General features: G+C 42.8%; 2 protein-coding genes across 2 annotated transcripts; both read right to left on the bottom strand.

Annotated features, from left to right (window-relative positions):
- Nucleotides 1–2,439: 2,439 nt before the first annotated feature.
- grk7b (G protein-coupled receptor kinase 7b) lies at nt 2,440–10,189 on the bottom strand. Its single transcript, XM_005746902.1, has 4 exons — nt 9,425–10,189; nt 8,566–9,003; nt 5,605–5,876; nt 2,440–4,079 (listed from the first exon to the last, which is right to left on the bottom strand). The coding sequence occupies exons 1-4, from the start codon at nt 10,022–10,024 to the stop codon at nt 3,752–3,754; spliced, it is 1,638 nt and encodes a 545-aa protein (XP_005746959.1). The 5' UTR covers nt 10,025–10,189; the 3' UTR covers nt 2,440–3,751.
- A 1,001-nt stretch (nt 10,190–11,190) lies between these two features.
- rnf7 (ring finger protein 7) lies at nt 11,191–12,533 on the bottom strand. The gene is made up of 3 exons (XM_005746900.1): nt 12,237–12,533; nt 12,088–12,135; nt 11,191–11,701 (listed from the first exon to the last, which is right to left on the bottom strand). The coding sequence occupies exons 1-3, from the start codon at nt 12,400–12,402 to the stop codon at nt 11,583–11,585; spliced, it is 333 nt and encodes a 110-aa protein (XP_005746957.1). The 5' UTR covers nt 12,403–12,533; the 3' UTR covers nt 11,191–11,582.
- Between the last annotated feature and the right edge of the window lie 814 nt (nt 12,534–13,347).

Genomic DNA, 13,347 nt, shown 5'->3' with positions numbered 1-13,347 from the left:
GTGTGTGTGTGTGTGCCTTGTCCATGACGTTGTCCACCCCCTGGCACTGGAAGGGGTCTGAGGTCTGGGCACCATGGAAACTACCCACTGGGCCTCAGTGGGGAAGAACATCATGCACACACACGCTCTGTTTCTGTTGGACCGCCAAGCACGAATTCACTTATTTGTGGAAATGTTAAGAATTCAAGCAATGAAGCTTAGAAAATTGAACGTGAACCAAAAGAGCAAAAGACTTTCTGGGCTGTAGCAGTGAGGCTTACACTGGCAGCTCAGCGGGATGAGGATCTCGGTCCTGATCTGGTGCTCGATTCTCGGTTCAAATTTTTCTATATTTTTGTTACGCTGAATGGCGTGAAATTTGCCTAGAAGGAAGAAAAAGAAAAGATTTCAACCATTTAAAAACAGACTTTAATCCTAAAAATATAGACCTCACACCAGCTTTGAGTACGAGACAGCTCTCTTCCTTCTTCATTCTCTCCCTCATGGCTGGCTCTCGCTTTCCTTCAGCAGACAATGGCCTCTCTGTCTCTACTATTTAACCATTTTCTCACCTATCCCAAACACTCACACGCACACACACATAGAGGTGCGTATATAAACATCGCTCGGTGTAATTTTCATGTTTACGCCTTTTGAAGAACACGCACACATACGCACGCAGAGCCAAAAAAGGGGAAAAAGCAGCGATATCAGTGGTGTGATACCATCCCGAGGATGCCAGGGCAGAACTGAAGTGTGGCACATGCCTTTGATGTGAATCCAGAGCATGGGCATGTAGCAAACGCAGATACCAAATTACACCCTGTCCTGCTTTGATCTCTAAAACCCCACGCCTGCTTCTACAGAGGTAATAAGATTGTGTGTGTGTGTATGTGTGTGTGGATCAGAGAGAGAGTGCGTGAAAGTCTTCTGTGGGATCTGTGCACATCTTCTTCTGCACAATCGGTGCTACAGATGCAGAAAGGTGCGTGCACCAGTGTGTATTTGCATGCCTGAGTGCAAATGTTTTATAGTACATGTTGTGTGTGTGTTGCAGAGTTGTTTGTGCTGTTTGTGAATTGGAGGGCAGCATTACAGCGCTGGGCCGTGGGGAACTAAACCCTGGCAGCAGCTTGTACGCGCCTGGTAAAAACATGTTCCTGGCGACCTTCTGCTGAGTTTGCCTTGTCGTCACGTCGTCCACAGTGGACTCCCCACTCTGCCTTCACAGCCACGATGATCAGGTTGCGTCTTGGATTTCCATCTTGAAGCACCCTCTAATCTTGTGACAGTGGAGCGTGAAGGGGGGGCCACTCCTCCGCCCTGTAAGGTTGCCTCTCCCCTGCCCGTGCAGGAATTAGCGCAACACATGTTTATGTGTCCCTCATTACCTAAACGTGCTGTGGGGTTTGTTTTTTGTTTTGGAGGGTTACGCTGACAGTGACAGATGAAGCAATCCGAATCAAATATTGAAGCAACATGATGTAACTGAAGACACAAGCTCTGTTTTTCAGATCGACACCGGGCTGCTTGGATAAATGATGACAGATGAGATCTGCAACCGTGAGATGAGCAACAAGAGGATAATCACAATGACTGCGTAGCTTTCGACCTGTAACTTCACATGTCATCGCTCTTGTGACTCACTTGTTTGCAGAAATCATCAGCGGCAGGAGGACAGGGAAATAACTTTATTTCACTCAAGCTTTTTGGAAATTTGCTTTTATTTTCTTTCATCACAGCTTGTTAAAAAAAAAAGGTTTGCCAGCATCAGTAGCAAAAAAGATGATCCATAAAATCCTTGCAAACCAAAATATGTTGTTGAAAGTACAAGAGCATATCATCTAAACTGCAAGAAAAGCACATTTCTGTGTTCAGAAATGCATTACAAAACATGATTGGCATTGTTTGGCACTAAGGTACGGTGGCCCTGAGAGGTCAAATGCACTGCAACTTAAGAAAACAGAAGCAGATAGAAAAACACAACGGAAATGTTTTCGGGGACAGAACAATGTGACAGATGAGCTGTGATGCGTGTCAGTTTTAGTCACATGATTCATGTAATACTGTAGAAACATGTTTGGTATTAGCTATTTACTGTTAGCTTGTCACATCCGCGTCTGGTCCGTCACCTTATTGTCTCCCCAAAAACTGTTCCGTTGTGCTTTGTGAAACTTTTTGTTTTGTTTTTGTTTAGTTATTGTGATGTTTTTTCTATTTGCTGGTGTGCGATACTGCAGTAGTAGTATGTACTGATCCAATACTAAGTATATACTAATACCAAGTACCAATACTTTTAACCTATAAAGCCAGCTTCTGTAGGGGAGCAGCGTGCCATTATTAATGAGAACAATCAGCATCAATTTGGAAATTCTGAGCACATTTTAATGACCACTAAATCACTGTGATTTTTACTTTCCACAATAATTATTTTACACAACAAAACACAACTTTTAGCTTTTTATGTATTTTAAATCTGAATGTTTTTGGAGACTGTCTTGTGCCTGTCTTTAAAGCAGTTTGGGTCAACTTCTGTTGGTTATTACATTCACAGACATTTTTGGAATTTATTTTTTCATTTTCAAAAACTAAAGTATCGATTCTATAGCGCCAGTATCGGTCGGATACCAATACCAGCATTGGTATCTAGAATATCGATATCTGGATCGATCTGCCCACCACTTTTCTTAAGTTGCAGTTGTTTAAAAGTTTATAAGTAAAAATAAGTCAAAAATAAGACACCTAGGGGATTCTGGTAGCCTAAAGGCCAAACCTGCCCCCCTGAAATCTGCTGTTTTCCAAGCAGAAGCTACAGTAGACTCTGCAACGATTGATTAGCAGTAACAGTCCGTTGATTTACTTCAACCTGAGTCTTCAGTCATGAATCAGAAGAAACTATGGATCCTTAAAGGCAACTTGTGTGTGAAAGGTTTTCCCAAACAGCCTACTTTTTGTTGTTGTTGTTGCTGTGCACTGAGCACAGCAACAAGGGGTTTGTGCATAAACAAAGGGTGATTTGAGGGAGCTGTAAAGGGGTTTGGCGTTGGCTCGATGGTGCCAGAAAATCTATGTTAACATGTTCTCAAGTGGAAAAAACTTTGTGCATGTACGACAATTTGTCTCCCTCGGTCGTTAAAATTAGTGAACGAGTCATCCAGTGCTTGTAAATACCAGAGCAGCGCGGGATAATGGGGATGATGATGATGAGTGCCGCGGGAGGTTGAGCGAACTCCGTGAGCGTCTGGCGGCGCTCAGTGGTGCGCTGAGAGACTTCATCAGCGCGACCCTGAGCAGGAGCTCATCAGAGGGGGAAAGAAGAAGGGCTCTTCAGAGGTCCCGTGTGAAACGTGGGCCACTAATAGAAAGGTGGCGCATTAGTGTGATGACACACAGCCATTATGGAGCTTGTTTACAAACACACGTAAACAGCTGCCTGCCAAAAATTGCCAAGTGATGTAATGGAAACTATGAAGGTGCTGGGATCTGCTGTCTCACCGGGAACAGAGGGCAAAGTATAAAGCCGCAGCTGCAGTACAATGTCAGCATGTTTTCCATCTGGGCATTAATACTGCAAGTTTATTTTACTGCAGCTACTAATGTCCTATTATGTTTGGCTGTGGCTGCATAATGAAATTATTTATGTGGGGAAATGTACTGAGGTTAAGGAAAAAGGGCACGCGTAAAAAGGTTTCCGAGGCACATAATTGAAGGCACTTCGATTTAAGGACATCTGTGCATATTCAAGTGTCCAAAATTCCTCCTGTGAGTGTGCTTAGAAAAGGACGCACAGCCTGGTTTTCCACGCAGTCTCTCGGTCGCGTTGGATGACCGCGGCGCTGTTCAGCTCGTCAAACACGCCGCTGTCAATCATCTCCTTCTGCCACTGCATGGACACTGCGCCCGTGCTGAACTCCCTGAAGAACTTCTCATCCTTGGTGTCAAACGTGACGTCCTTGATGTCAGAGTTGTCCTTGAACTCGTCCGCGTCTTTGGCGTAGACCACGTTGGGCTTTGGCACCCAGGGGGCCTCCAGCAGGCCCGCCTCCAGTCGGTGGAAGTTGATGCTGTTGAAGAACTCGTGGCTTCGTGGGTCATCGCCTCTAAAGGTGATGGATTAAGAGGAAGTGTTACTTTGAGGCATTCAGAGAAATGCCTTGTCCATTAACACAAAACATGTCAGAAATATGTGACGAGAAGTTATTGCCACGCATTCAGAATCATCTGCCTCGCTTCCCCTTCTGTTGATTTTTTATTTTTACACCCATATTCTACACCACTCCATCCAGCTTCAACCTTTCTGCACTTATCTTGACTCAGAGGTTTTAATGAAGGTGACACATTACTGAGGAGTTTAAATAATTGAAATGATTGAAAACACGTAACTCCAGTGACCTAAAGTTTCACTGTCAATACAATAAACACTTGCAAACACTTGTTCTTCTTGCATTTATGTAATTACAGAGCCGCTATGAAGCTATACCTATAAGCGGCTCTGTAAGTTTGTGCAAATGAAGCGAATTAAAAATAGCCTTCTTTGCTAACAAATAAAACTCAGAGCAGCTGAATGGCTTTAAAAATAGTAAAAGTAGAAAAATAAATGGGTCCAGCTGCAGATCAGCCAGCTGTGTTGGCAGGAAAAGCAAACAAATCTGTTCGTGTTCTGTTGTTAACTTTTCTCATTGGCTCCTTGGGAAACTCAGGACTGACCATGAACGTTTATGCATCCAATATATAAATATAAACATATGAAATTTGTTTGATAGGCTACAAATTTTTATAATTGGAGAATGTAAAGAATCACACAAAGTACATTTTTGTCACATGGAGCTGCTGGAGAGGACCAAAAGCAGAGCTGATGGTCACAAAGTTCCTCTGAAAGGCTTCGAGGACACACCCTCCCTTTGTTGTGATGCTTGGAGAGAACTTAAGACGACAAGTTAAAAATATAAAAATAAACTGAAGCAGAGAAGTTTGAAAGTCATAAAATAAAAATCACAGCACATTCAAGTCGGTGCCTTCGTTTTCGCTCAGGTAATAATTTCCTTTTTGAACAAATTTAGCGCCCCCTTGTGTTGGTGTGGTTGTAGTACTTCATCGGTGTTCATGTTGATGCTTTTTTTCTATCATTTGTGGTCGAAATCGAGCAATCTCTACTCAGGATTGTCTTAAGTGCTTCTTATGAAGGCCCCTTTGGTTCGTGGAGATGTTTCACCTCTCATTCAAGAGACTTCCTCAGTTCTGTAAACTGACTGGATTTGGTGTTGGATAAGCGGGCGCAGGAAAATCCACAAGCAGGGGTTAAATATGTCGGACAGTTTTTAGAACTGAGGAAGCCTGTTTGATGAGAGGGGACAAAGCAAAAAGCAAAAAGAAATCCAGCTGCCTTCGTTTCAAGCGCTTAAGACAAACATGAGCTGAGAACCTACACTGAGATGTTTCTCCTCAGAATGCTGAAATATTTATTTCTGTTTATTAAAGACTTCCTGGTCCCATTTCTTGTAAAAACCACACCAAGAGCCACGGCATGTTTTCATAAGTAAAAAAAAGGAAGTGAGACTTTTTCTGCTGCTGGGCGACTTCGCTCCATTACATCTAGACCATTCAAACTTTCAGTGTTTTTCTTACTGGCACCCAAAGCGACGCGCCACCCTCTTCTTGAGGAAGCGGCTGATAATATCTTTGGTGGGAGCATCGAAGGATTTGTGTTCAAACTTGCACTCGTCCTCCAGGGTGCGGCGAGTCACCTCATCGTTCTGCACCTTCTCCCTGAAGTCTCTGAAAGGCAAGCGGGCGGCCACCATCTCATAAATGCTGCATCCCAGGGACCACCAGTCCACAGAGTAGCGGTAGTACTCCTGCTTCAGAACCTCAGGGGCCATGTAGCCAGTCGTACCAGCCTGACCACACACAGAGGGCACAAGAAGAGAATTTAGGTTTTCATTGTTTACAGGTTTTTGGGTTATTTTGTTGTGGCATTCAACTAAATTAAGCTCCAAAGAATTGTCAGTCATTTGCTGAGGTGTGTGAATGTAGTATGGGGTGGGAGAAATGGGGGGAAATGGATAATCACGGTAGGAAATTAACAAAAGGCGACAAAACATTGCTGCTTCCTTAGCAATTTATGATTCTGATAGGCACCTAAAGGCCCAAAGTGTGCAAGCTGTTCAACAGTGATTCAATATCAAAACATGACGTTGTTTCAATATTAAAAAAGGGTGCAAGAGTGACGTTCGGTCAACATCAGATTTCATCGTTGATTCAATGGAATCACCTGATATTGACTAAACATTGAAACCACGTCTCCTTGCTATCTGGGTTGATACAAGCCAGGATGGATCCAGGCTTCATGTCCTTCACACCAAAGTCTGTCGCAGCAGAACTCCACACTCATCAGACCAGGAAATGTTTTTCTCGTTTGATGCAAATTGTAGCCCCAGTTTCCTGGTCTCAGCTGACAGGAGGGGCACTCTGACATCATCAAAGTATTTTCACCCAGAGAACTGAGAACAGGATGTTTTCTCTTTTCAGACCATGCTCTGCAAACCCTGCAGATGTTTGAGTGGGGAAAATCCCAGCAGATCCAACAGCCTTTGAAACACTCAGACCAGCCTGTTTGGCACCAACAACCACACCACATTCAAATTTATTTACATCACCTTTCTTGTTCATTCTGGTGCTCAGGTTGAACTTCACTAGGTCACATTGACTCTCTCTCTGTGTCTAAATGCATTAATGATCGGCTAATGAGATATTTGCATCACTGACGGTCTTGTCAGGTGTTACAATTTTGTCAAAGGCTTCTGTGGGTCTGACTTCCTTTGCATACAGAGGAGTTGCCCTCTGCTGGCCATTGAACAGAATGCAGGTTTAGGGCACTTAAGTATTTATTATTTTGCTCAAGAGCTGGTTGTGGAGCTGACAGACAGCAGTCTCTGATAGCCAGAAATACTAAAGTCCGAGATTTAAAAGACACAACTGTTAAAAAAAGACCTTTTTCTGAAACCATTATAAAGCAGGGAATGAACGTCAACATGATAATCTACTCCAACAAATCATTTATAGTTTGAATAATTATTTCAGTTATCTGCAACAAGAAGAAGCTGGATAAGATATACAGCTTCTGTTTAATTGAATGTAACAAAAAACAATAAAACATCAAGATAAAAATGAAGATGCTAGAATGCACCAAAACAAGATAAAGAGAAAATGATGATCCTTTAAAGCGGGGGTGTCAAATGTAAGGCCCAAGGACCAGAATCGGCCTGGTAAACACTACAATCTGGCCCACTGGATGGCTTTGGAAAATTTGGAAAAAGGGTATAAATTTGCAATCTTTATTGCAGAAATGTAATTAAATAATCGATAAATAACTGAATTTCTGAATTTCCCGGAGGAACCCACCCGAGGGATTAATAAAGTTTCATCTAATCTAAATAATTAAATGACAGCTGTTTTTTCAATATCTGCTCTATAGATTTTAGTTTTTTTTAATTCAGTCCACAGTAAATAAAGAAAGAAAATGAGATTTTTTTTTGTAAATGAACTAAAGCTTTGAATTTTAAAATTACAAGACTGTCTGAAAAATTAAACAACCACACAGTTTTCTGTAATCTTACACATTTCTTACAAATTTAAGCCCAAAGAGTGATTTCATTTCCTACAGCAGCGTTTCTTTTTCAGGTAGAAAAACCAAGACATGTGATTGAAGTTGAACTTCTCTACTTATATTGAAACTAAATAAATAAACGAGTAGTTAAACTCTCTGGTCAGCAGATCGAATGCTTCTGATCAGACGACCCCACTCAGACGAGACCGGGTGTTCTCTTTGGTTGCTCCCAAACTGTGGAACAGCGTTCCCCTCACAGTCAAATCTGCTCCCTCCACTCAGTCCTTTAAAACTAGACCTAAAACCTCTTTTTACACACTGCCATTTGAGTCCTCCTGTACCTGCACCTGCCAACATATATTTCTTGCTTATTACTTTCCCTTTTTTTTCATTTTACATTTTGTACAACACAAGTTGTACACCTCAGATCAAAGTGGGCTGTATGTGACCATGCCTGCTTTAATAGGCACTTGTGAGACTCATCCAGTGAGTGGAGGCCTGCTGTGAATCCTCTGACTGTGTTCCTGGACAGACACCTGTAAGCCATATCTGGCAAAGCAAAGATTAGCCAGCGAATGCTAACAGGCTCTGGTCAATCTACCTTACATTTCTCAGGCTACGCAGCATCCAACCGTGGATGAGGTCAGGCACCTTTTAATGAGATTCATTTGGGTTACACAGGGCTGTACACTTATTCGTTGTTGGCCTGAGCAGGACTGGGAGTCAATATATCTATTCCTGGTAAGCTCCTTGGAATGGCAGGTGAACACACTGTGAGAGAATTCAGTGTTAATGTCAGTGAGGATTTCCTTAGTGAAGCAGAAAAATAATACAAAGCATTGGGTGGCCATGCAGGACAATAAAACAAGAGATTCTCTGGTATGGAGAGTAGAATTTCTTACTCTTGCACAAACCACAGAGAGCCTCTGATCCTGCACATATCTGACACTGAAAGTCAAGGCTAATCTAGAGACACTCACCTTCTGGCAGATCATTTTGCCCTTGGACAGCTCCACAGCCAATCCGAGGTCTGACAGGCGACATTGTCCTTTACCATCCAGCAGCACATTTTCAGGCTTCATATCACGGTACACGATGCCCATGTTGTGCAAGTGCAGGAGGCCACTGATTATCTGGGCTGTGTAGTAAACCACACGCTCCATCCGTATGCCTCTCTTCCCTAAGTCGTATATGTGGAACCTGAGGTCTCCTCCAGTCATCAGGTCCATTACCAGGCACAGGTGGTGTCTGCTGTTGTAAGCGTAAGCCAGGTTTACGATAAATAGGCTGTTGACCTTTTCCAGAATCTGCTTCTCCACGAGAGCCATTCTCTCACCGCCTTTCTTCTTCAAACGCCTCTTATCCAGCTTCTTGCAGGCGTACATCTGGCCCGTGTGCTTCACCTGCACCGCGCACACCTGACGGACAAATTTATGACAAATCAATATGAAACATGTTTGAGCTACTTTCTGCTCTAAAGGACAAACTAGCCATGTTGCTATCACAACAGCCTAAAGGTGCTTTATGTTGCAAGATAAAGACAATATCATAGAGAAAACCAACAATCAGATGATTCCCTATGAGCAAGCACTTGGAGAAAGTGGGAAGGAAAAACTCCCTCTTAACAGGAAGAAACCTCCAGAACAAGCCTCAGGGAGCGGCGGCCACCATTTAGGATTAAAGTGAGGAAGACAAGACAAAGGATACAATATAATACACAATAATAAATTGTACGACATAACATTATTCTGTAGCAGGTGATTTAGGGGGATTATTTAACGGAAAATCCGTTGACTGTCCAAACACTTTTATTCTGACGTTAATGTTTTTTGCACTCACCTCACCAAAGCCACCTTTTCCAAGAGTCCTGAACTCATAAAAGTATTTGTCAGTGATCTTCTGCCTCTCGTACTCCTTCCACTGCAGAAACCTGTAGAAGAACTGGCTTTTCAGGTACTCTGAGAAAGGTCTTCCCTTCAGGAACTCTCTAGTGGCTTCTCTCAGCTGGTCCAAAATCACCTCATCAAAGTTACTGTCTGATAAGTCCTTGCATGTTTCAGCATCCTCTTCGGTGAAGTAGGACAGGAATCCCGTAGACTGAGACTGGCAGAACTTGGCGAGGATCGTCTGTTTGGCTTTTTCTCTTTTTTCATCTTCGGCAAAGCTCCACTTGCTCAGCTCATCCAGAAACTCAGCAGCAGCCGCGTACTGGTCGTTAGAGGTCAGGAGAAACTGCTGGAACAGCTTGCTCCCGATAGGCTGTTGCTCGCAGAGTGACTCGTACATCTCTCCCTCTGCTGCCTGGAGAGCAGAGGTCTTCTTCAGCTTGGGCAGCGTCAGGGAGAGTCTCCGTTTTCTCAGCTCGTTGCGATTGATCTGCTGGGCCTTCAGGTAGGTGGTGTTGGCCACCAAGTTGTCCAATCCTAGCAGGTCACCCATGCTGGATGGATCCTGTGGCACACCAGCGGGCAGCGGATGAACTTAAAACGCTGACGTTAACCCATCTGCAAGTTCTACGCTCAACTGAGCACCTGCATCCTGAGCATCCCTCACTTCTTGAGCCATGCATGTTTGAGTCCTTAAAAGCACCACCGTCCTTAGGGATTTGTTGGTGGCTAAGGGTTTATTCGTATGTGGCACACGGGGAAAGCAACTTATGTGGTTTGAACTTAAGAGGCTTTATCCTGGTCTATTCATAGGAGTTACAAAGTGACTGTGTGCAGTAATTGGGCTGCCAGTATAACACGATGAGGTGGCTGATAAGGACCCTAACAAGTTATTGTAGAGTTAACGAACTCTTCATGAGAGTATAATGCCACTGACAAGGCTATATGTGCATGCAATTTGGTATGCACACTTGGTTTATTATAACTTTATTATAGTCTTCACTAAATGAGTCATAATTGGCTCAGTAGCAGCTCAGGAATTGATTTTTCCCAACAGCTAACAAAGCGTCTGAAGACTTAAACGCCACCTTGACTCACTTTAATATCTTTGCTTGTTTTAAAACAACCAACATGTGTACTAATTCTGAATATAATTTTTTTAAAACCTCAGAATATAAATGACTGGATTTTCTGTTTCCTCTTTTATTTAATGGACAGAATAGCATGAAAAACTGGATGAATACAGTTTATAATTTATACCAAATTCTAACCCTACCATCTGAATGTTCGCAGCAGAAATTGAGACTCATCTGAACAGGGGACTTTTTTTCCCCCAACATTTTGTCATCACCCAGTTTGAACTGGAGCCTCAGCTTCCTGTTCTTAGCTGACAGAAGGTGGTGGTGGTGGTCTTCTGCCGCTGTAGCCCATCTGCTTTAAGGTTCAGCACCTGCATTCAGAGATGCTCTTCTGCATACTCTGCAGTCTGACCAAACTCCTCTGACATCAAGAAATCTTCCCAGAATATTAGTATTTTGTGAAATACTCAGATTACCTTGTTTGCCACCAATAATCATGAGACATTCAAAATCACTTCACCTTTCTTCCTCATTCTGATGCTGTTTGAATTTCTGTAGATCACAGACTACACCTACATGCCTAGATATGATGATGATAACAACAAGCATCTAAACCTAATAAAGTGTTCAGTGAGTCATATCATATCATACAGAGTTTATTCAAACTTCTTACTGAAAACCCCCCACATATTACAGATCTTTAGTCTTTTTTTTTTCTTTTTTTTTTAAAGAAGAGAAAAGGGTCACATATTCAAGGTGTGCCAAACACCACCACAGACACCAATGTAAAGCTAACAAGTGACCAAACAATTCAACATATTTCATCCATCTTCTTCAGGGCTCCATGAGTAACCAGTCTGTGCAGCTTTCATTTTGTCCTTCCTCTGGTACCGGGACTACTGAAAACATGCAATCAATAAGCAGGAGGACAACTGCGGTGTCAGCGGCTCCGCACAAGGCTCTGCAGTGATCACTGCCAAGTCTGTCACCGCTTTGGGGTGCACGCAGGTGTAATCCACCTGGATGTGCAGCTTATTTGCCGATTCTCTGAACCACCCAGTCCTGCTGGCAGAGGGGGCAGCGGTTGTTCTGCTTCACCCACAGGGACATGCAGCAGTTATGGAAGGAGTGGTTGCATTCTCCCCACACAACTGAAACACAAAGGCAGAGCATAAGTGGCACATATTGAAAAACTATTTACAATAAGCTAAAAACAAAACACGACAGTCTTATTCATTAAAGGCATTTACCATGCAAAAATAGCACCCCAAGGATTAGATTAGGTGCCCTTTGATACCTTATATTTATATCAAAATGCTAATAAATTGTCATATAAAATCTCTGCTTTATATTTTAAAAGAAAGAAGTAAAAGGTTATCATCTTGTATTTTGCCTGGCTCAACGAGTTTGTCTAACAGCTCCAACTAGCTACTGTTAGCTTCTTCTTCTTCTTCTTTTTTTTTTCCTTTTTTTCTATAGATTAACCTGCCGAGTGTCTGTGCTGCTAATAAATATGTCAGTGCTGGCAGGGTCTTACCAACACAGTCCTCCTGTTTATTTTCCGCCTGGCATCGTAGACACGCATCTGAAAATGAAGAACAATGTTAGAGTACCTCCACACGCCGGGCCGTTCGGGTTTTAAAGGTACAAGTAGCCAAGTTAGCTCCGTTAGCTCCTCGGACTCACCCATTACTTGTACTCGGCAAATGGCACAAGTGTCACACTCAACGTCCCAGCTCCACATAGCTACAGCATTCCACTTCTTCAGGGAAAACATCTTGTCCCCACTCGACTTGGAGCCCGACGAAGTATTGTGAGAGAGGACTAAACCTGGCTCGTCGCCGTCATCCATCTCTGCCGCACTGTAAATACACGCAGCTTAGCTAGGCTAAACAAAATGGATGAAACAGCTGGGTGATGCTAGCGCCAATGCTAGCAGGTTTAGCATGTGTCTTGTCTCCATAGAGACAGAAGAGGGCACTGTTTACCAGGAATTATCCACGTCCCAAAGGAACCGCACACTGACTAGTCTCTGCTTCAGTTTCTCATTTTGCAGGAAAAAGTTTAATCTTTGAAATACTGAATGTCCTCAATACTTTATGGTAACATAACATAATTAAATCTTAAGAAGTATATTTAAAATACTGTGTAAACGTCTTGAGGCGCTCCCATTTTTTATATTTCTCAAGAAAATACATTTGAAAAAACAGCATATAAGACAAAAACAGAATTAGTACAGTTCTAGCGAGTTTAAAAGTCAACCTTTATTTCTCAACACATTCTGAACTCTCTTAGGCAAACTTTCTTTTAATTTCTTTAAGCAGTCTTCAGGAATAGTTCTGCAGGCTTCTTGAAGGACATTCAAATCTCTTCTTTGGATGTTGGCTTCCTGTGTGTAGTGTTCTCGGTTAAAATGATCCCACATTGCCTCAATAATGTTGAGGTTCGGGCTCTGGGGAGGCCCATCCATGACTGATGGTCTTACAATGAGTGAGTCCAATATGTTTTTTGTCAACTAGATGTTTTCCATGTGGTACTGAATAGTGGATCAAAACATGATGGTATTTTCTGAGTTCATAATTACACCTATTTTGGTGAGATTACCAACACTACTGGCTGAAATGCAACCCCAGTTCAACAGTCGTAAACACTCACTGTTATGCCTCTCTCCTGACCTCCCTGTTTCACTTCCTTAACAATGGCTTCCTGACAGCCATTGTTAAGGCACACACACATTGGCAAGCTACATTGTAGCCACAGCTGCCCTGGGGCGCACTGACAGAGGCAAGGCTGCCGG

This window comes from Pundamilia nyererei, unplaced genomic scaffold, assembly GCF_000239375.1.
Source record: "Pundamilia nyererei isolate P.nyererei 1_Seehausen unplaced genomic scaffold, PunNye1.0 scaffold00185, whole genome shotgun sequence".
NCBI classification, from domain to species: domain Eukaryota; kingdom Metazoa; phylum Chordata; class Actinopteri; order Cichliformes; family Cichlidae; genus Pundamilia; species Pundamilia nyererei.
The sequence above is the reverse complement of the archived record's forward strand: the minus strand, read 5'-3'. Positions and strand labels throughout refer to the sequence as shown.

What these genes read in the sequence shown, in the direction of transcription:
- rnf7 (XM_005746900.1), bottom strand. Translation starts at nt 12,402, where the DNA reads ATGGATGACGGCGACGAGCCAGGTTTAGTCCTCTCTCACAATACTTCG. An exon ending in TTGCCGAGTACAAGTAATGG is followed by an intron (nt 12,136 to 12,236) that starts GTGAGTCCGAGG and finishes CTTCATTTTCAG; the next exon opens with ATGCGTGTCTACGATGCCAG. An exon ending in TAAACAGGAGGACTGTGTTG is followed by an intron (nt 11,702 to 12,087) that starts GTAAGACCCTGC and finishes TTTGTGTTTCAG; the next exon opens with TTGTGTGGGGAGAATGCAAC.
- grk7b (XM_005746902.1), bottom strand. Translation starts at nt 10,024, where the DNA reads ATGGGTGACCTGCTAGGATTGGACAACTTGGTGGCCAACACCACCTAC. An exon ending in GAAAAGGTGGCTTTGGTGAG is followed by an intron (nt 9,004 to 9,424) that starts GTGAGTGCAAAA and finishes TTTGTCCGTCAG; the next exon opens with GTGTGCGCGGTGCAGGTGAA. An exon ending in GCAAAATGATCTGCCAGAAG is followed by an intron (nt 5,877 to 8,565) that starts GTGAGTGTCTCT and finishes GTGTGTGGTCAG; the next exon opens with GCTGGTACGACTGGCTACAT.